We start from the raw sequence: 23,896 nt of genomic DNA on the forward strand, positions 1-23,896 counted from the left end.
AGAATTTGTATGGAACCAAAAAAGATCCTGGACAGCCAAAGCAATCTTGAAAAAGAAGGCAAAGCTGGAGGCATCACAATTCCAGATTTTAAGTTATGCTACAAAGCTGTAGTAATCAAAACAATATGGTACTGGCACAAAAATAGACACATAGATCAATGGAAATGAACAGAAACCCCAGAAAGAAACCCACGCTTATATGGTCAATTAATCTTTGAAAGGAAGAATACGCAATGGGGAGAGAAGTAGTCTCTTCAACAAATAGTGTTCGGAAAACTGGATAGCTACATGCAAGAGAAAAGCTGGACCACTTTCTTACACCATACACAAAAAATAAACTCAAAATGGATTAAGGACATGAATGTGAGAGCTGAAATTATAAAAGTCCTAGAATAGAGCATAGGCAGTAATTTCTCTGACATTGACCTTAACAACATTTTTGTAGATATATTTCCTGAGGCAAAGGAAACAAAAGCAAAAATAAACTATTGGGACTACATCAAAATAAAAAGCTTTTGTACAGTAAAGGAAACAACAACAACAACAACAGCAACAACAATAATAATAATAAAAACAACCTACTGAATGGGAGAAGATATTTGCCAAGGATATTTACAGTAAAAGGTTAATATCCAAAATATATAAAGAACTTATACAACTCAACACCAAAAAGCCAAATAACCCAATTAAAAAATGAGCAGAGGACATTAAGAGATGTTTGTCCAAAGAAGACATCCAGATGGCCAACAGACACATGGAGAGATGCTCAACATCACTAGTCATCAGAGAAATGCAAATCAAACTCACAATGAGGTATCACCTTACACCAGTCAGAATGGTTGAAATAAAAAACACAAGAAACAAGTGTTGGTGAGAATGTGGAGAAAAAGAAACCTTCAGGGCACCTGGATGGCTCAGTGGGTTAAAGCCTCTGCCTTTGGCTCAGGTCATAGCCCCAGGGTCTTGGGATCAAGCCCTGCATCGGTCTCCCTGGTCAGCAGGGAGCCTGCTTCCTCCTCTCTCTGCCTGCCTCTCTGTCTACTTGTGATCTCTATCTGTCAAATTAAATAAATAACAAAATCTTTAAAAAAAAAAAAAAGAAACCTTCATGTACTGTTGGTGGGAATGCAAATTAGTGCAGCCACTGTGGAAAACAGTGGCTCCTCAAAAGATTAAAAATGGAATTACCATATGATCCAGTAATTCCATTACTACATATTTACCCAAAGAAAACAAACAAAAAAACTAATTCATAAAATATGTACCCCTGTGTTTTTGCAGCATTATTTACAATAGCCAAGATATGAAATCAACTCAAGTGCCCATTGATTGATGAATTGATAAAGATGTAGTAGATATACACTATGGAATATTACACAGCCTTAAAAAAGAATGGCATCTTGCCATTTGCAACAACATGCATGAAAGAGGATATATCACTCAGCGAAATAGAACAGTCAGAGAAAAACAAATACCATAGGACTTCACTCATATGTGGAATTTGAATTCATTTAATTCAAATGAAGAAAGGAAAACAAGAGGCAAAGCAAAAAGCAGACTCTTCTTTTTTTTTTTTTTTTAAAGATTTTATTTATTTGACAGACAGAGATCACAAGTAGGCAGAGAGGCAGGCAGAGAGAGAGGAGGAAGCAGGCTCCCTGCTGAGCAGAGAGCCCGACGCGGGGCTCGATCCCAGGACCCTGGGATCACGACCCGAGCTGAAGGCAGAGGCTTTAACCCACTGAGCCACCCAGGTGCCCCAAAAAACAGACTCTTAACTATAGAGAACAAACTGGGGTTGCCAAAGGAGAGGTGGGTGGGGGATGGGCGAAGTAGGTAAAGAGGATTAAGAGGCACACTTAACATGAATAATATATGGAATTTTTGAATCACTCTTGTATACCTGAAACTAATGTAGCAAAGTATGTTAACTAAATCAGAATAAAAAAATAATATAAATTTAAAAAATAAATTAGAACAGTGGGTTTCAGAGTATGAATTAAGAGGTCTATTTCTGGGTTGGACTGTTGGGGCTATAATTGAGCAAGAGTGCTTGCTGACCATGCCCCACTGCCAATGTTTCCTTCCATTTTTATGGGAATATGGCAGCCATTCTCAATCCAGCTTCTTCTTGCTGGACAAGGAAGATGGAGGTATTTTTCAAAGTGGAAGGAAAGTACCTGTTGCTGTATTAATTAATTCTGACTCATTAAAGCATGTGAATTGAAAGAATATAGCTTAGGTACACACCACAAGGTGAGCCTGAATCCCAAATAGAACCCTGCTCCTGAGAGTAGAATAGCCAAGCCCATTTTGATTATTTCTTTGAAGACAGACTTTATATCTGTCATTATCCATGAAAACAAGTGTTTAAATCAATCTCTGACTCCTTCCCCTATTCTATCCAAGAAAGGGGTGTGCTGGCCCATGGTTATTATAACCATGTACCTTGCCACCTAGTTTTCTTTTCTTTTCTTCTTCTTCTTTTTTTTTTGTTTAAGATTTTATTTACTTATTTGAGATAGAGTAAGAGCAAGTGAGAGAGCATGAGTGGGGAGAAGAGGGGCAGAGGGAGGGGGAGAAGTAGGCTCCCCACTAAGCATGGAGCCCAAAATGGAACTCGATCCCAGGACCCTGGGATCACCACCTGAGCAGAAGGCAGATAGATGCCCAACCAACTGAGCCACCCAGGTGCCTAGTCACCTAGTTTTCTTGATGCTTGCTTCTACCTCTGATGAGGCATTAATATGGACCCAGCAAGAAGAATGAATAATGACACAAATTCCCCATTGCTTGGCTTGAATATACGCTAGAGCCATACAGTTATCCACAATGACCTTAGCAGGGAATCGAATGATTTATGATCATTAGCCACACTGGTTAGAACTCAGGATAAGTTGCGAAGCATGTGTTCATATGCAACAACCACTCCCCCCCACCCCGACCCCTGCCATGGCAACAATGTATAACCACAGAAATATGCATTCCCATCAGGGATATTCCCTGGGAGGCCATAACCTAGTCTGGTAAATACCTTCAGGGAGCTGGCCCAGTGCTTAGTTTCTTGAGGAGTGTGGAGGGAGAAGGCAGTCACCCAAATGACCAGAGATAGTGTTTCGAGATAGAATTTGTAGCACAGTCCGTGGCCCAGGGGACTCCATCTAATTTTCAAATAAAGACAAACCCAGCAAGAGTACAAAGACAAAAGGGAGAATCGGTCTACCAAATGGGCAGCTCGTTCCATCCAGTCTTTGCCCAGCTGAACCTGGCTGTGAATATTGCCCATAGCTGGAAAAGAAATAGACTGTTGCTTACACATAGGGAGTTTGTCCTTTTTGGCTTCATGTGGTATCTGATTGGGGGAATATATGCCTGTTTTTTTTTGTGTTCTGGAAATTACCTCCTTTCGTATCATAAGGAGAGGGACTGTAACACACAGGGGTGCCTTCTGATCATCTTGGGAAAATCTAGCGATTCTAACCCTATACATTATTGTCTGGGCCTGTTCCCCTTGGGAACTCCTGAGGGATCATAAGCTGGGTGTACCAAAGGGTCTCCATGGTCCAATACCAATTGGGTTTTTGGGTGGCATTTCCAACACTTGACAATGCATGTAGTTGAGGGCAAATGCTGAGTTACACAAACTAGTGTTATCTTTCCAACTTAGGGAGAAAAAAGACATGATTAATCTAGTGCACAGGATAAACATAGTGGTTATGTGTTCTCTTTTCTAAAGAGGTATTTTAAGTCCTAATTAGAGTGACTTTCCCAGTAGGAGAGTTTGGTGGTCTCTTCTATCTCCTCCTTTTCTACTAATGGGCACTGTTTAACTCTTGGGTGATGTATCCACAGGTTCACTTTGCCTAATTTCAGGGAGGAAGTGGTGGCTTGTAGGACATCATAAGGTCCAACCCATTTGTCAGTTAATTTTTGGTCAAGTCTGTGTCCTTTCCAAGTTTTTAAGAAGAGCTTGTCCCCAGGTTGAAATGGGTGCAATGGTCCTTCCAGCAAGGAGGCCATCCTCGAGGAAGCAAATGATGAATGATGGTTAATATTTTGGTTCAAGTGTTGTACAGATTGTTTAATTTTTATTTCTCCCTCTATGTGGGTGGGGGCCAGGAGTGATCTTCCATATGGAGTTCCATAGGAGCTCCCTCCGAGCCCATGCTGAGGTGCCACCCCCCTATGTGGAGAAGGGCGAGCAGCAGTTCCCTATCTCATGTTAAATGAGTTTCTTGACACAGCTTTGTGATGGTCTTTTTCAAAATATGGTTCATTTTCTCCATTTTTCTTGTCGACTCTGGGCTGTGGGAAACAGAGCAGCTCGTTTCACACACTTTTCCTCCCTCAAATTGAATACCTTAGAAGCAAGGTCTACCAATTGAGAGTTCATGGCTGCTGCTCTCTCGACCTTCTAGAACCTCTTTCCTATATCAAGGGCACTTTGTCCAAGGAAGTCACATTAACCATTCTCAAATTTTCAAGAGCCTCAGGATCCTCATTGGTATATTTTTGATAGACTTGATAAATCCTCTCCAGAAACTCGGAGGGATCATCATTTAATTTTTTTTGAATTTCCTTGACTTTAGTAAGCCTTTTTTGCTTCAGCACCCCTCACTTTAGTCCCATTAAGGTAACACCTTCAGCAGTGGTTCACCAAGTGGTTCATCTTCAGCAACAGTTGGGTCCCAACCAGGTCTGGCCACCAGGACTGCCCCTGCCAGTAAGGGGGTATTACCTGGGTTGTTTTTTTTTTTTTTTATCATACACGTGCCAAACCTCCTCATGGGCTTCATCATTCACTTACTAGGAGTTGCTAATTGGCTGTAAGGAGCCTACTTCACAGAGTCTGGCTAGCTGCCTAAGGAGGCTTATCCGTGGCAAGAACAGTAGTGAACCATTCAGACATTTTCTGAGGATCCTCTCTATAAAGTGTGGTTTGACTTCTTTCCAATTTAAAAGGTCTGACTTAAAGAAAGGTGTCTGTGTCCAATAGTTTCTGGTAGGCTGTCTCTGGGGATTCACTCCTGCAGGATAATGCTACAAAGGAACCGCCCCGTTCCAAATCGGGGTGCCTCCTGACCACATTTGGTGTCCTGTAAGGTCTTGAAAAGGGAGACCATTCCTGCCTCCCAGGGCATAGCAAGGAAGAAGAGAAACTGAGGTAGATGGGGCTCTGTGATTATCCACATTTGGGACCAGTAGAATTCCCAGGGCAGGGGATTTGAAGATTGTAACAATCTGAGTTTCTCATTTTTTCCTTGTTTGACCTGCTGTTCTCACACACATTTACCCTGGCTTTCTCTCAGTAGGCCCACTATCCTCACCCGCTTTAACCTCTGTCTTTGCATCATGAGCTTAGAGCCTTTATGGGCTGAATATTTATTACTTAACAGTTTAAAAATCTGAACATAGGGAATTTCATTTCATTTACCAGATCTTTGACAAAATAATTCTAATTGGAGGATAGGATGGTAATTTAGAGATCCATTTTTTTTTTTCTCATTCTAGTATGTATGTAGGCCATGCAGTGTTGCAATAAAAAAAAAATCATCTTGTTTGTCATTGGCTCATATGTGGATAGTGCTGCCAGAGTGTACCCCAGGGGACTGTCAGAGAGGACAGAAGTAGTGTTTCCCACCCCAGAAAGGGAAGAAAAGAATGAGTAGGAAATAAAAGAAACTAAACCAAACAGAGTCCTTTTTCAGATTCCCGCCAAAGGAAGCCGAATTCCTCGGTGAGACGAAGTTGGGGACGATGAGTTGTACAATCACGATTTCACACTGCTGGGTACCAAGTGTTGGACCGTTTAGCCCTAGAGTAGAAATCAGAGCATTCTGGTCAGCACTGGTCTAACTTCAGAAACCCAAAGTCATTGCTTCCCAAATCCATTTCTCTTTTCAAATCATGCAAGAAGTGAAAGTTGGGTCAGCAAAGGCAGGATACAGACCTTCCCTCACAAGCGGTCTTGGGACAACCACTGGGATTTCCCTTGGCTGCCTGCCCCTTGGAAGCAGCCCAGCCATAGCGGGGGATTGAGGTACCCACCTGGTCAGGAGTCTGTGAGGGTGATCACCCACCCAAGCAACATGCCCTTCCTGGCTGTCTCACCAAAAACTGTCATCCATCCACTTGTCACAGCTACTAAATCGGGAAAGAATGAGTGAGACTTGGGAGCTGTCCTGGGCAACTGTTCCACATCCCGCACCTGGGGATGCCCAAGAAACTGGATAGGTGAGAAGCACAGCTCCTAGCTGTGTCTGCCTCTACTGTTCCTGACCAAACTCAGATAAATCGGCCACAAGAGAAGCAGATAACACAGGACAGGAGAATTTGGAAACCCCCTGGGTGCGGGCAACTGGGGGTGGTCGCAGATTCAAACTTTAGCAATCCACCTTTCCCCAGAAAGATGGACATCGAACTTACAGGGGTGGATACATCGTACCTTGCACATAAGAGTGTGATGATTGTGTGTTTAGTAGCCCCCTACACTTCCTACCTCTTAATGTGATGTCTTCTCTGTAATTAGCTTTGGAGAGTCTGTCCTGCCAGTCTTCCGTTGTCTTCTGGGTTATTTACGTTGATTGGGTGTTACTAAGTTGTATCCATGGGACAAGGTGAGCTTAGGGTCCTCCTACTCTGCTGCCTTTACGGGAAGTCCCTGTCCTCTGCATTCTTTGCTAAAAGAAGAGGAACAGTATGTTTTAAGAAATCCATGGGAACACATTTGGCTCTCATGTTACTATGCACCTTGAACTGCATATGGGAAGTGAATCAATTCAGGTAATGGTTTTTCACCTTCAAAGGTACTATTTTTATTAATTGTTAAGATCTTACCACATCTCTAAGTTTCCTTCTCAGGTGTAGTTAGTATTTGATGATCAAGGATAAGGACTTGTTCTGAATTAACATCTCATACTTCTCTGTGGTCTGTTGCTTCTTGCTTATCCGCACTTTTCTTTATAACTTTCCTATTTTTTTCCTCAACCTTAATTTCTTCCATATCTTATTTTATAGAATGAATATCTGAGCTATTGTTAGAAAAGATTTGAGAAGAATACTTGTTCTTTTTAAAACATGAAAGAAAAAAAAAACAAGAAAGAAAAGTGATGGGGCGCCTGGGTGGCTCAGTGGGTTAAGCCGCTGCCTTCGGCTCAGGTCATGATCCCAGAGTCCTGGGATCGAGTCCCGCATCGGGCTCGCTGCTCAGCAGGAAGCCTGCTTCCCTTCCTCTCTCTCTGCCTACTTGTGATCTTTCTCTGTCAAATAAATAAATAAAATCTTTAAAAAAAAAAAAAAGAGGGCGCCTGGGTGGCTCAGTGTGTTAAGCCGCTGCCTTCGGCTCAGGTCATGATCTCGGAGTCCTGGGATCGAGTCCCACATCGGGCTCTCTGCTCAGCAGGGAGCCTGCTTCCTCCTGTCTCTCTGCCTGCCTCTCTGCCTGCCTCTCTGCCTGCTTGTGATCTCTCTCTGTCAAATAAATAAATAAAATCTTTAAAAAAAAAAAAAAAAAAAAGAAAAGTGAGGAAAGTCGTGTTTTTTGGTTGAAAAGTAGATGAAGTCATGAAAGAATGAGTGGAATGAATAGGGGTGACCAAGCACCAGTAATTCACTCCAAGGGGAATCTTGCAGTCCTTTGAATACCTTTAACTTGGGAAAGTGGCCTTTTTCTTGAGTCGGTTAATATGTCCACATAAACAAGTAATTCAACACTTTCTTGCTGATTTTTTTAAAAATATTTTATTCATTTGACAGACAGAGATCACAAGTAGGCAGAGAAGCAGGCAGAGAGAGGAGAAAGCAGGCTCCCTGCTGAGCAGAGAGCCCAATGTGGGGCTCCATCCCAGGACCCTGGAATCATGACCTGAGCCGAAGGCAGAGGCTTTAACCCACTGAGCCACCCAGGTGCCCCACTTCCTTGCTGATTTCTTAAAGTCATGTAGGTTGTGGTTCAGCTTTCGCTCTTATCGTTAGAGAAAGTTTTCTTTACTATACAGGTTTTTGTGAATGGGTATGAGCCACCTTTGCCTTTTTTTTTTTTTTTTTTTTTTTTTTTTTTAATGAAAACCAGAAAGGGTCTCCCGGGTTTGATGAGGGAGACCAGACGTATACTATTTAATCCCCTTTGTCCTAGGGAATTGACAGATGACTTCCACCAACACATTTTCCATGGTGAGTATTTGTGTTGGTAAGCAAACCCCTTTTCTTTGCTCACACATAGCAAGGAAAAGTGGCGGCATGGAAATCTAATTTTGCCCTTCACTGAAGCAGGAAGGATCAGGGATGCCGCCGTGTTAAACTGCTTTCATCTCCTGGTTGGCAGACATCTGAAGGATAGCCTGATGCCAAGCCCCTCCCAGGCCAACCTCCAAGATGGCTTTTCACGAGCGCTAGTTAGTGGTTTAACGGCTTGTTTCCTACCTGAGAGCAAATGGCTATCTCTGTAGGCTCCAGAGACTCTGGGATCCAACATCTTGTCTCCTGAGATGTTATTTGTTGAAATATTGAATGGATATTGATTCTCCTTATTCTACATTTCTTTACATCCCATGACTGCAGATGTTATCTGGGAGGCCTCAGTAAAAATGAGTATTGTGTCCTTCCTGTGCCCGAATACCTTGATAGAAATGGGGATTCAGTGTGAACTCAAGCACACTCATGCAGCTGATTTTCATTCATGGTTGTTATGTTCTGTGAAGTCACAGTTAGTGACTTACTTACTAATTTAGTGACACACATTTAGTGAGTTCGTGAATACTGAACTGTTGCTTCCATGGGAGGAAGTAAGGGATTAGTCCTGCGAGCCTCCGGTCTCAACATTTTCATCAACTGATCTACACATGTAACCTTGTTCTATGAGTCTTTCTGTTAAAGACTCCTTACTTGATGTACATCATTGATTTTTTTCATATTAGACTCAGCCAACAGTCTGTGTTAAGAGACTTAACACAATAGTATGTGTTGAGAGACTTAACACAACAGTATATGTTAAGAGACTTATGCCTCAGTGAAACACATCGTGGCCTTCTTGCGCTTCAGAACGCTAGACAACACTTCAGCACTGCAGTTGGGTGCCATTTTAAATGGTAGCATCACCAATAAAAGGCACAAAAATAGGAAAAATGCGTTACTAAAAAGACTGGGATAAGGACACTTGTTTATGGAATGAGAACCGATTCAGAAGACAGAGAATTGGCTTGACCTCAGCTGGGATGTGTTGGTTGAGCAGTTCAGATTTTTGTCCCTCTGTGCATGTCTACAAATGACTGTGAAAGCTTTTCAAGTATTGATTTGGGGGTTTCAAATAAATTAGTGAGTAGGCAAATCTACAAATACAGAATCCGCAAATAATGACAATTAATTATATTTTCTGTCAGGCCAAGTCCAAAAAAAAAAAAAAAAAGAAAGAAAGAAAGAATAAATACTGGGTTGTGGCAAAATTCTACCAGAGTAAGCAGCTAGGATGGCTTTGTGATTTTTGTCATACAGATCAACCACTTTTGCTTTCAACTTTTTCAAATAATCACAGTTCAGATTGACTTAGAGGGCAAAGATATTTTTCCTAAAATTGTGTGTATCTCAGTGAATACAAACAAAGACATTTCCCTGAACTCTATCTTGTGCCAATAGAACATTGTGTAGAATCTTCATGGAGAGTTGGGTTTGAATATTAAAGTGTTATACATTCTTAGTAGTTCCATTTCTTTGCAGAAGATTGGACTACTAAATGAGTTGGGTTTTATTTTTAATTTGATTTAATTTTTTATACAGTGTTTTGAGGTCTAGCAAGTGATTATTTTCTATGGTTTTGTTTTGGGATGTTGCAATCGTGCGTTAAAAAAATAGTAAGGATACTATGAGCTTCAGTGTGTATTGGAAATGGTACCCATGTGATGCACTTGAAGCAAGTCAAGCCACGGGAGGGTTTCTCCAGGCCATTGCTGGAGTATGAGGCTCCCACATGGACTGTAGGACATGTTGTATTTGGCAGTGACAAACTATTGCTCTTGATGCATGCTCTCTCATTATCCAGAGTAATGGCAGTTGTTGGAGAGCCAAGCAGGGAAGTTTTTTCTTAACTCTGGAACCTGGGTAGTCATAAATATTTCAGTCTTTGTGGGCCAGATGGTCTCTCTGACATCTACTGAGCTCTGCTGTTTTGGTGCCAAGCTGCCCTAGATGACACACAGTTGAATGAACATGACTGTGTTACAATAAAACTTTATTTGTAGACATTGAAATTTCAATTTCACAGAATTCTCATGTATTGCTAAATACTATTCTTTTGACTTTGTCCCACTGTTGAAAACTGTAAAAACCATCCGTACTTTTTGGATAACAGAAAAACAGAGGTTGGGGCAGATTCAGGCTGTTGACTGTAGTTTGCTGACCCTTGTCTTAAAATTTATGTTGTTAAAACTATGTTATACAACTGTTCCTTGCATCTACATTTCTAGGTCAAGTAGATGATTACTACATTCCTTACTTAAATCTGGAAGTAAAAATTTTAGAACTATGTGTATATGTATAATATATGAATTAAAAATATATATATATTTGTGTGTGAATGCATGGTTGTGTATTATATATATCTGTGTATGTGTATAGAGAGGTATGTATGTATATATGTATAGATCAGACATATGTAAATGTGTGTCTGTGTGTGTATATGTGTGTGTGTGTGTATTCTTCATATATGTAGTCTCTCATGTCTACTAGTTAAAGCAGTTCAGTAAAGAGTCCAGACATAAAAGTAAATTAGACCTAGAATTACACCGACTCTGTAATGTACCACTTGTGTGATCTCAGAAAATTTACATAATTCCTTTCTGAGTCAGCCTCCTCATTCCTAAAAGGGAATTTACTTACTTACCTCATATGGTTGACTGGGGAAACTTATGTAATATGTATAAAAGATATAGGAGACATAGATGGGTGCAATATATAAGTGGTTTTTAAATTTTTGAATTTTCCTAAAAGACATGTGTTTCTTAAAGAGACCCAAATGTCACTTCCACAATAGATTTACAACGTATTCTGTTCTATTTGATAAAATCAAGCATGGGCACATGTGTAAATCAGTTTCTTTCACCTTTCTTTTTCTTTTCCAGTGGTGCCATTGGTGTTCTCATGTAATTGCTTCTTTCCTCTGACCTCAATCTTTCTGGCCCTCGATGCTGGCGTTTTCAGACATCCCAGGGACTCCCGCTGGGTTCTGCATACACTTGCTACACTTCACTAGAATAATACCTGTACTTTCAATAGACTATTTCCTTATTTGACAAAGACAGACATAACTATTCTTGCTTTTGAAAGCTTTCTTGGTAAGGGCACTGGCTAGAAAAAAAGTACGAAATGGAAAACTTGCCAGATAACAAGAATTCAAGACAAGGAAACCTTTTGTGGGAGTGTAAAATCTGTTTGTTTTTGTTTTTTAAATTTTTATTTATTTATTTGACAGAGAGAGAGATCACAAGTAGACAGAGAGGCAGGCAGAGAGAAGGGAGAAGCAGGCCCCCCGCCAAGCAGAGAGCCCGATGTGGGGCTTGATTCCAGGACCCTGAGATCATGACCTGAGCTGAAGGCAGAGGCTTAACCCATTGAGCCAACCAGGCGCCCCGTAAAATCTGTTTTTAAGACATCTATTTAAAATAGGCTTCATGTCCTCAGCTATGTCTTAACCCTCGTGTTTGTTCGAAGCAACAGAGTGAATCTCTTACTGTTCAGATGTTCAAATCAACTTAGCAGTCCATCTGAGATTGTTCAATATCACCTAAATTCAGGTATTTTCATTTAATCGTATTTATTTCAAAATAGCGAAGTTTTCAGTACAAATCAGACCTACTTTATAATTATGATATGTGTTGAAACATTTATATACTAAATTATTAACTTGAGGAGCAGCTAATAAAACTTGTACTCATAAGCACTTTAACTGAAATTACATAAAAAAGAGATGGAAAATGGTCCTTTTTTTAATTTTTAATTTTTTTAAATTTATTTTTTAAATTTCTTTTCAGTGTACCAGAATTCATTGTTTATGCACCACACCCAGTGCTCCATGCAATACGTGTCCTCCATAATACCCACCACCAGGCTCACCCAACCTCCCACCCCCGACCCCTTCAAAACCTTTTGAAAAACTTGCTTCAGTTTTTGGAAAGAAGCATTGATGCTACCACTTCCCAACTTGTAACACATAATCCACCTTCTTAGGTATAATACTAAGTCATGTAAGAATTTTATTGGTATGTTGTATGTCAGTATATACGTGTATGTGCAGTGTGTGGACAGACCCACATAAGCTTACCTATGAAGATTGTTGTCCTTGTTGTCTCTACAGTTAGGGACAATAAGTTAAGTCAGTGCTGGAATCTGCCAAGATTTTGAAGTTTACTTTCCAAAATTTCTAATGAACTGAATGGAGCAGTCCAGTGTTTCCTGGGTATATTTGCAATCAGATGCTTCTTGGTAGCCCAGTTGAAAGACTGAAGGGAGCAGATAAAGTTTCAGAAGTAAACCTGTGTTTGATTCTTTTGTTGTGGCCTCACTGGCAAGTCGTCTTGCTGGGAATCTGGAATGCATGGGCTTGCTGCTGTGTCTTTCTGCACTGTTGTCTGGCCGAGACACCTGTAAGTCCTTTTAGGGGCAGCCGTGAGTTTAATGAGCAGGCTGAGAATTGTGTTGAAGTTTGTGTTGGCTGTGTCAGAGTTGTCCTGGTTGGTTGGGCAAGGAGGTGACAGTCCTGTGGTGGGGAAAGGTTACAGTCCTATGAGCCCTTTATTGTTCTCACCTGTTATTTGGCCATTGTCTTGTTCTGTTCATTCATTGTGTTCCTTATTGCATTCCTTATAAAATTGTCTAATATTTGTTTACCTCCCTCTCATAGCTTAGAGTAAATATCCTATAAATAGTTGGGCAATAAGACTTAGAATCTTTGAGTGTGAAACTTTGAGGGTCATAAGTTCTGTGAATGTGATAGATGAAAAAAAAACAGGTTCAAAGACTTTAGAGTGACTTACGGAGGTCTCACCTTTCTTCCCCTCCTTTCTTTCTCTCCCCTTCTTTCATAGGGCCATGGTCCTATATTGGTTTAAATGAAATATTGTGCTTTAAATTTACACATGGCAACTTCAAAAATAGGTCCACATGAACATTTTTATATGTACATTATATTCTAGAGTTAGCATATCTCTTCAAAAATAAGGATTATTCCATTTTTAGAAGAAACTTCCACCCTTGTAGTTGATAAAGTAAAAATATAGTTTATTGTGAGAAGGACAGTTTTGCATCTGGTCTGTTCATGATGCTTATCACAGTGCCTGGAAGAAAGAGGACACCCTGTGGAGACTTGAATGAATGTGTAAGAAGGAGGGAAGAAAGGCGATGGGAGGTCAGCTGGGAGGAAGGAAGGAGGATGAACATGTCTGGTTTGGGCTTTCAAAATACCCTTTTCATGACCAGCGCAATGGAGTTCTTGGGTAGGTAGTGGACATGGACATTGGTCTATACAGAACCATTATGACCAGAGTAGCTGCCTGGGTCCTGTCCTGCCTGCTGTTGCTGTCTCCTGCCAGACAGGATATGACTGGTACCCAGGGCCCCACCTTTGGAGGTGTCTGGAGGGCTTTTTCTCCTACTTGCTCTTGGGTCTCATCTGCTTTTTGTTCTCTCAGCTGTCCTCTTCTAGACTTCAATAGAGAGATAAATATGTAATATCGCATGGTAATACTAGGCTTGCATCTCTTCCTTTCTCTGTGTCATCAGTGGAAAAAAATAACATATATACATACATACACATATATATACATACATACATTTTATACACACAGACACACACACACACACTTATGAATAGAACATAGTGTTGTTTTTGTGTTTTTTTTTGTTTTTACTGTTTTTTGTTTTGTTTTGGTTTTTCATTTCTGTTCTATGTTGGTCCTCTCTTCTCCCCTGTGTGATTTGTGTTTCAGTGTGGTGAAATCGTGGTACAGAGTCATCTAGTCTAGCAGGTGTTTCTGGGATGACTTCTTATCCAGGGACCCCCCCCGAGCTTTTCCATTTTGGGCTCTGCTGATTGCTTTCTCCATTTTTACATCCACTGCACACACATAAATAATGCAGTCTTAGGGCTGAAGGGTTTGTTCAGGCAATGCGTAGTAGTGAAACCATCCAGAAAGACAGTGTTTTTAACAATTATTTTGTATTTGAATCTCTTTGTTCTTGAAATATTAAGCCTTGAAGAATTTTTGCACAAAGTGATAAATAAGATAATGGGGTGATATCTGTCCAGTGTATATACCGTGTTATGAGCTTAATAAACCGTAATTTTTAGTTACTTTTTTAAGTTGAAATTTTTGTGGAAATAATTGTGGAGTCAGATGCAGCAGTAAGAAATAATACATAGTACATAGTACCCAGTACATAGTACCAAGTTTCCTCCAATGGTAATAGTTTGCAAACCGAAAGTGTAGTATCACAACCAAGATACTGACATGGTTGAAATCTACAGAGCTATTTCAGATTTTCTGTTTTACTTGTACTTGTGCACACATATGTGTTTATCTGGTTCTATACATTTTTTTTTTAAGATTATTTATTTATTTATTTGTCAGAGAGAAAGAGAGAGAGAGAGCACAAGCAGGGGGAGCGGCAGGCAGAGAGTGAAGCAGGCTCCCTGCCAGGTAGGGAGCCTGATGCGGGACTCAATCCCAGGACCCCGGGACCATGACCCGAGCCTAAGGCAGATGCTTAACCGACTGAGCCACCCAGGCACCCCCAGTTCTATACATTTTTTTTGCTTTTTTTACTGTAGTAAAATACAAATAACATAAAATATATCATCTGAGTTATGTTTGTTCAAGTATACAGTTCCATGATATGAAATACCACTGGTGAGTGGTATGAAATTCTTACTATTGTGCAACAGTCACCAGCATCCATCTTCAGGACTCTTTTCATCTTGGGCAACTGAAACTCTATAATCTCTAAAACAGTAACTTCCCATTCCCCCTCTCCTCAGCCCCTGGCTACTATCATTCTACTTTCTGTCTCTCTGGATTTGATTGTTCCAGGTAACTCATAGTGGGGGGGGTCATACAGTATTTGCCCTTCTGTGGCTGACTTATTTCACTCATCGTAATGTCCTCCAGGTTTCTCCATGTCATAGCGTGTGTTGGAATTTCCTTCCTTTTTAAAATTGAATAATATTCCATTGTATGTATTTACCCCACTTTACTTATCCATTCATCCAAGTTTCCGTTGGTGTCCACACCAAGTGACTTCTGTGTTTTAGCTATTGCAAATAAATCTGCTATGAGCTACACAGTTTTATTACCTGAGTAGGTTTGTGTATCCACCACTATGGTGAAAACCTTAAAGGTTCCAATGTCACAAGGATTATTCACTAGTGTTTCCTGTAACCACCTTCCCGACCCTTCTTCCTCCATCCCTAAGCCCTGGCAACCACTAATCTGCCCTCCCTTCAAAACTGTTGGCTTTACACAATGCTACATAAATCCCATAGTATGTAATCTCTGTGATTGGCCTTTTCACTCCACATAATTCTCTAGAGATCATCCTATCATCAGTAGTTACTGCCTTGGTAATGTTGAGTAACATTCCATGCTATGGAACCACCACATTCCTTTTTATCACTTACCATTGAATGCCATCTGAGCTGTTTCCAGGTTTTGGCTACCAAGAGTAAAGCTTCTCATTGTTGTACAGGTTTTTATAGGCTTGAAACTTTTCATTTCTCCGAGAGTGCGGTTGCTGCGTCGTTTTAAGACTTAGCAAGTTTATGTCACATGAGCCACAATCTCCTTGGTGATGCAGGTATACATAAATGGAGATTAAAATAATGTCATGTGGGCCTTTTTTTTTTTTTTTAAAGATTTTGTTTATTTATTTGACACAGAGAGAGCGATCACAAGTAGGCAGAGAGGCAGGCAGAGAGAGAGAGAGGAAGGGAAGCAGGCTCCCTGCTGAGCAGAAAGCCCGATGCGGAGCTCGATCCCAGGACCCTGAGATCATGACCTGGGCTGAAGGCAGAGGCTTAACCCACTGAGCCACCTAGGCGCCCCTCATGTGGGCCTTTTTAATAATAGCCCGATAAGAGACAACTTTAGACAATCATGTGGAGAACACTGATAACTTCTAACTGCTTCTTTTTTTCTCCTTTGACCTCAATTTCTCTGAAGTGGCTTTATGACCTCAAAAACATCATTCATTTTGAGAACTTCAGAACACATTGCCCTTCTTTTCCTGCCTTACTTTTCCTGTGATTGGGCACTTGTTAAAAACCTCTTGATTTTACCACTGTATAGAGATTTTTACATCATTCTCCTCTTAATTCATGCCTCTGCCATTGGCGTTTCAGCAGCCATAGCATTTTTATATTATTGATATTGCGTCTTCCTTAGAATCTCTGTCCTACGAGAGGAGCCTCTGTAGCCTGGTCACAGCTGATGTTTACAGCTAGAGGTCCCAGTACTCCTCTTCATAGCCATGGTCACATTCACCTCAGGGCCTTTGCACATACTGAGGAAGTCTTACTCTTTTTCCTCATTCATAATCAGCTGTTAGGAGAAATGCAAACTCCTCACTGTTGGTCCTTTTGGTATATGTTATTCTAGTAGCCTTTACTTTTCTTACACAGCCCTTACTTAGTTTGTTCACTTTAGTTGTATAGAACCCAAGGCCACATGGTTCAGCATGTCATAGAATCCCCTCAAAGGAGCTGACCAGAAAATATATTGTCTTAAAGCTATTTAAATCTCCATATCATCTCTGGTAAGTGACTTTAAGCCTCCGTCTTCCAAATATCAGGTCTGGTATCACCTCCTTATCAGGTGAGTCTTAAGGTAGGATACTGTCTGACCTACCCCTTCCCATTAACCTCTCTGAAAACTGGATTGGGATCTTTTCTGTCTTTGTCATTGTAGAACCAGGAGCATTGACTGGAAGATATTAGGCACTCTTGTTGGAAACATGAAGGAATGAATGAACGGACTATACATCTTATATGTAGGAGACATATAAGGAGACTGACAAAATGAGTGAGTAATGGAAATCTTTCTTCATTTTCCAGGTGATTTTTGAAGTGATAACTTCTGGACATCAAGGCTACCTCGCTATTGATGAAGTGAAGGTGTTAGGACATCCGTGCAGTAAGTTGCCTCAACTCTTACACAGTTGGGTCCACCACTGGGGGGATATCTATGTTACAGATTAAGAAAAGACACTGAAACCTGGGGAGAAGTTGTCCTGCTGGAAGAGTGCCCCAACATTTCTTTAGGTATTGCTTTGTTAGCCCAGAAGTCCAAAAACATCTATTTTGTGTGTCATCCATTGTATGTAACTGAGCGTCTCTAAAATGAAGATTAGAAATGAGAACTAAAGGCCTACTTTCATATAATCAAACAGCTTCACAATGATCTGTGGATTTCCCTTTTAAATAAAAGCACAGGTTAAACCTTGAGAATCTATGCATTTTGCTCCTAAATTCAGTGTATTACTGGCATACTTTCAAAGAATAGGACCCCAAACAGGACTGGGATGTGTCAAATACAAGATATTTGAACCACTTAGGGACCCCAGAAATGACCTGATCTTCATCTTTTAAAAATTAATACCTCAATAATTCCAATGGGTGATAAACATACACTTTTCTTTTGGCTGTTCATTACGAACAGCTCTTAACAGGCTGTCATATTTGTCTCTGAACCATTGCCATTAAATCAAAATAAAATATTGCATGTAAGCTAGTCCCGTTTCTCCCCTGCATCTCCTGGAGCTGCCACTGGGGAGCTTCATGCGGAAAACTTTGTACAGAAAGGGGATTGGTGGCAAACAGAATCATGGGGAACACTGGTGATCCAGGCTCTAATAATGGGTGGGAACCAAAAGGGAGACTCCATCCAGAACCATAGTGACTGCAATGCCCGAAGAGCCATCCATGGGGGCAGGGGTGCTGCAACCTGCCACCTTACCTTTGCCACCTGCCAGAACATTTGTCACCACCTCTGTACATGTGCCTCCTCGGCCTTCGGCTCAAGAGCCTGAGTGGGGTTGTCAGGGTTGCCAAGCTGGATCATGTGCTCCTTCCCTTGCTAGCAATCAGGGTCATCTAGGAAAGCGCACGGTGGCTTTTTTGCCTTCTCTCCTGGGAGCCAGGCCAAGACTTTTACCAAAAAAATACAAAGGGGCATTTCCTCACCCCAGAATAGTGCTTTGAGAGCTGAGCCACCAAAATGCTGCAAATGTGTGTGTAGGCATGTGTATGCATGCGTGTGTGCGTGCATATAAGTGTGCTTTCTCCCCTTAATCACTGTGTGGCTCATAAAAAGAAAGTATGGTTTGCCTTTTATAAATTCTAATGAGTAGTATCCAACTGTACAAATTACTCTGTTTTTTTCCCTCCGCTTAGCATTATGTTTTTTAGGTCAATCCATGATATTCTATCATATGAATATACTATATTTTTCTATTCTTCCACGAACATTTAGTTTTTCTCCCAGTTGTGCTTTAGGACAAACATGGCTGCAGTGGACAGCCCCATGTGCGTGCCGCTGGGTGCAATGTACAAGAACCTCAGCAGGGTGTATTCTTAGAAGCAGGATGGCTGGGACGTAGGGTAGAAACACTTTTAGTTTTAACAAGATGGTGCCAAATTGCTATGAAAAGTGTCTGAACCAGTTTATATTCCCACCAGTGGTGCATGGGAGCTTTATTTTCCCTATATCCTTGCCCAAAATTCATATTGTCAGACTTTAAATCTTTGGCCGGGTGAGAGATGACAGCTGCTTTATTTTTAGGGTCCCCGGGATTAAAGAGAGACTGGCTGGTTCTTACATTCCTGATTTCCGCCAATGGTCCCTACCCCAGTTCCTGAGAAAGCGGTTATACCTACAATGATATTAATGATACAAACATTTGTAGGAGTGTCTCTACTTTTATTGCCTGGATTGAAGGGATCATGAGCTCATTCCATGTGGTAGTTACGAAGAGCCCTTTGTGGTCATTATCTAAGGAATGTATCATGGCACAGTCATCTGATCCCATCCAGAGGGATTTGGCCCTCTCGGGGATTCTTATCTGGTGCTCAGAGCTCGCCACAACACCAGAGTTCAACACTGCAATCATCTTTCTCCTTACTGAGGCAGGCGTTACTTCTGTAACACACTGTGAGAATTTATCCCTCTTTTTTTTTTTTTTTTTTAAAGGCAGGAAAACGAACAATGCTATATCTAATTGGAACAGCAGGGCAAATTTAGGAAGCAGAATATAATTACCTGAACTGGAACTTGGCCAAATCCTCAGAGTAATAGGCTTGGGCTTGGAAAAATGCCAGGGATCTTCTAATGTGCCTAAGTGATCCCTCCTCGGATTCACCTATTACCAGGAGGTTAAAGAGAATAGAGGAAATTGCATGCCTACTATGTGCTGAGTGCTCCCCGTTACTCAGGGCATCCTTCGCCCCAAGGTGGATGTTTCTCCTGCCCTGTTGCAGAGGAATGGATGAGGCCATGTTGGCACGGGTCCGTCTTGTTCTCCAGCCTGGGTTTGTTCTCAGTCTGGCCATCTGCCAACAAAAGAACTCCAGATGTGTGGGTCCTCTCGTTCCACAGGATCTGAGTCATTGTCTTCAGAAAGATGCAGACTTAATTTAATGCTTGTCCTTCTATCTGAGCCTCCCGAAATGTGTCTCCTGCAGTTGTGTTCATTCCTTCCCAACTCAGCTGCTTGTAGCCATAGAAATGGTGTTTATGGTCTTTCCTTTGGAGAATACTGGTGCTAATACCTAATTGGCTTTGCAAACTGCTGTTAAGAGACACAGAATTGCAAAACAGGCTCTATACCAGGGTGATGAATGGTATACCAGCACACTTCGAACTGTAAGCTTTAAATGGTTTTGATGATGGCCCTTCTGTAGTTATTTTTTCCCTGCATCTCTAAGTTTATGGGGAAAAGATGCAAATAAAGATTTTAAAGAAGGCAGTAGTTTGGTCTTAAAATGTAAAGCTTTGCAGGTAATATTTTAGGGAATTTCCCAGCAAGATTTCTAAATAATAATCAATTATTTTGATATCGTGATGGTCATTAGATTTAAATCATAAGGGAGCATCAGTATTTCAGAGCTAAAACTGTGCTTTCTGAAAAGATGCAAAACTCCTGAACTTTATTTACTTCACTCTAAAGGCTCCTGTTTGGATTCATAGATGTTTATGAGTAGGCATTTCAACATTTTTTTTAAAAGTACTTGTTCTGTTAAGAGTATACAGTTGCTCATAAAATTGATTTTAATGTAGTGACAATAAAATGCAGGATCAGCATGAAATGTGGATATTGGCTGTGCAGAATCAGCAGCTCGATGGCTTAAGCCCACTTCTAATGAACACAGATAATTTTTGTATTTGGTATGCGCACTAAAAATATATTTTGAATTTTGTTCAATAATGCTAGTATAGTAAGAGAACCTGAAGAAGCATTTTTATCAGCTTCATAATGTTGTCTCCTATTTTTAAGTAGGTTATAAGCTATGCATATATGGGTATTTCTGTTATTACCTTGTAGGGCTGGCATATATTTTTATATCTTAAAAACCATGCAGCGTTTTAACAGGTTTATTGATATATAATTCACATATCATACAGCTTACCCACTTAAAGTGCACAATTCAGTGTTTTTAGTATAGTCACAGAGTTGTGTAACCATCACCACAATCCACTTCAGAATATTTTCATCACCCCAGAAAGAAAACCTGCCCCCACTGTTAGGTCAATTCTCCATTCCCTTGGCCTCCATGCCTAGTCGTAGGTAATTACTAGTCTACTTTCTGTCTCTATAGATTGGCCTGCTTTCTCATAGTGCATTTAAGTGGAATCCATGGTCTTTTCTGTTTTCTTTCCTGAGCACAGCATCTCGTGGTTCATCCATGTTCTAGAGGGTTTCAATACTTCATTCTTTCTCGAAGCTTGAGAAACAGTCCGTGGTTTGGTATGCCGCATGTTCTTTACGTGTTCATCAACTGATGGATGTTCGTGTCGTTTCTAATTTGAGGCTATTGGGAATGACACTGTGATGAACGTTTCTATTACGGGCTTTTGTGTAGACATTTGTTTTCAGTTCTCTTGGATACGTACTTAGGAGGAGGATTGGTGGGTCGCAGAACAACTCTGTGTTTAGCATTTGGGGTAAGAGTGACATTGCTTATTAAATTGGTTGTGCCATTTTACATTCTGAGGGGCAGTGGACTCTTGCCAATATTTGTCATTTGTCTTTTTTTTTTTTTTCCTACCTCAGTGACTTCGGAGTGGTACTTCTTTGTGATTTTGATTCCCTAATGGTAAATTATGTTAAGCATCCTTTTGTCTGTTTATTGGCCACTTATACACCTTTTGAAAGAAATGACTTTAGATTTTTCCCCATTTCTAATTGAGTTATTTATCTTTTATGCTCAGTTTTATTGAGAAATAATTGACATACCTCACTGTAAAAATTTCAGGCATCAGCATATTTGTTTTAATATACATATATTATGAAATGATTACCACAGTAGATTCTGCTAGCAACTGTCTTTTCATTATAGATACAATAAAATGAAAGAAAAGGAAAACACATGTTCTCCTTGTGATGAGGACCCATAGGATTTAGGATTTACTCTCTTAACAACTTTGGTATATATTACACAGCTAGGATAGCTATAGTCATCATGTTTGTATGTTACATTCCTAGCATTTATTTATAACTGGAAGTTTGTTCCTTTTGACCACTTTCCTCTCCCTCCCCTCCCTGTAACCCTTCCCTTCTAGTGACTACAAGTGTAATCTCATGAGTTTTTTTTCTTGTTTGATTCATTTTAGTTTCCATATGTAAATGAAATCATACAGTATTTGTCTTTCTCTGATTTATTTCATTTAGTGTAATGCCCTTGAGGCCCATCCATGTTGTCACAAATGATAGAATTTCCTTGTTTTTTTTTTAATGACTGAATAATATTCCATTGTACGTAACATTCTTCTTTATCCAACTTCTTTTTCCACTCATCAACTGATATAAATTTAAGTTGTTTCCATGTCTTGGCTCTTGTAAATAATGCTGCTATGAACATGGGGGTGCAGATATCTGTTCCAATTAGTGTTTTTAGTACGTTTGGTTAAATTGATAGAAGCAGAATTGCTGGGTCATATGGTAGTTCTATTTTTAATGTTTTTGAGGATCCTCCATACTGTTTTCCATAATGGCTACACCAATTTACATTCTCATCAGCAACACATAAGGGTTGCCTTTTCTCCACATCTATACTGATATTTGTTACTTCTTACACTTTTGATGATGGTCATTCTAACAGGCAGGAGGCAATATCTTTTTGTGGTTTTAATTTGCATTTCTCTAAGGACTAGTGATATTGAACATCTTTTGTTTTCCTGTACCTATTGATCTTTTATATATCTATTTTGGAGAAATGTCTATTCAGGTCCTTTGTCCATTTTTTAATTAGGTTATTATTATTATTTTTTTGCTATTAAGTTGTATGAGCTTTTTGTATATTTTGGACATAAATCCTCATCATATATATGGTTTACAAATATTTTTCCCATTCTATAAGGTTGTCATTTCACTTTGTTGATAGTTTATTTTGCTGTGCAGAAGTTTTTAGTTTGATGTAGTGCCACTTGTTTATTTTTTATTCTTTCCTTGTGCTTTAGGTGTCAAATCCAAAAGGCTATTACTAAGACCCATGCCAAGGAGCTGTATTCCTTTGTTTCCTTTTGGGAGTTTTATGGTTTCATGTCTCATAGTTAAGGCTTTAATCCATTTCAAGCTAATTTCTGTGCATGGGGTAAGATATGGGTCAAATTTCTTTCTTACATATGGGAATATCCACTTATCCCAGTTCCATTATTGAAAAGACTGTCTTCTTTTGAGTTGAGTATTCTTGACTTCCATTTTAAAAATTAGTTGACTCTCTGTGCTGGGGTATATTTCTGGGCTCTTAGTTCTGTTCCATTCATCTGTTTGTCCATTTTTATGCCAGTACTATGCCATTTTGATGACTATAGATTTATACTGTAGCTTGAAATCAAGAAGTGTGATGCCTTCTGCTTTGCTCTTCTTTCTCAGGATTTCTCTGGATATTCAGGGTCTTCCTGTGGTTCCATATAAGTTTTAGGAGTGTCTTTTCTACTTTTGTAAAAAAAAAAAAAAAAAAAAAAGTGCTTTTGGAATCTCAGTAAGAATTGCATTGAATCTATAGATGGCTTTTGGTAGTATTACATTTTAAAAATATTAATTCTTGAGGTGCCTGGTCAGTTAAGCATCTGCCTTCAGCTGAGGTTATGATCCCAGGGCCCCAGGATCGAGCTTCTCCCTCTTCCTCTGACCCTGCCCCCTCCTCGTGCTCTCACTCTCTCTCTCACTCAAATGAATAAATAGAAAGTCTTCAAAAAATAATAAAATACTAAAAATATTAATTCTTTCAAACCATGAAAATGGGCTACCTTGCCATTTATTTGTATCTTCTTTTTATTATTATTATTTTATTATTATTATTATGTAATGTTAGTCACTATACAGTACACCATTGGTTTTTGATGTAGTGTTCCGTGATTCATTGTTTGCGTACAACACCGAGTGCTCCATGTGATGCATGCCCTCTTTAATACCCATCACCCAGCCCCCAGCCCCCTCCTCTCTAAAACCCTCCGTTTGTTTCCCAGTGTCCATAGTCTCTCATGGTTGGTCTCCCTCTCCAATTTCCCCCTCTTCATTTTTACCTTCCTTCTCCTAATGTCCTCTGTGCTATTCCTTATGTTCCACAAATAAGTGAAACCATAAGATAATTGAATTTCTCTGTTTGACCTATTTCACTCAGCATAATCTCCTCCACCCC

At 40.1% G+C, this 23,896-nt stretch overlaps 1 protein-coding gene across 10 annotated transcripts in view; it reads left to right on the top strand.

Annotated features, from left to right (window-relative positions):
- The window catches only part of PTPRM (protein tyrosine phosphatase receptor type M), an 801,682-nt gene that overhangs the window by 309,745 nt on the left and 468,041 nt on the right, over window positions 1-23,896 (top strand). For all 10 annotated transcript variants that reach the window (XM_047696721.1, XM_047696710.1, XM_047696714.1 and 7 more), the window contains exon 4: window positions 17,093-17,171. In XM_047696721.1, coding sequence (XP_047552677.1) covers window positions 17,093-17,171 — 79 coding nt within the window. The remainder of the gene's footprint in view (window positions 1-17,092; window positions 17,172-23,896) is intronic.

This window comes from Lutra lutra, chromosome 12 (genome assembly GCF_902655055.1).
Source record: "Lutra lutra chromosome 12, mLutLut1.2, whole genome shotgun sequence".
Taxonomy (NCBI): Eukaryota; Metazoa; Chordata; class Mammalia; order Carnivora; family Mustelidae; genus Lutra; species Lutra lutra.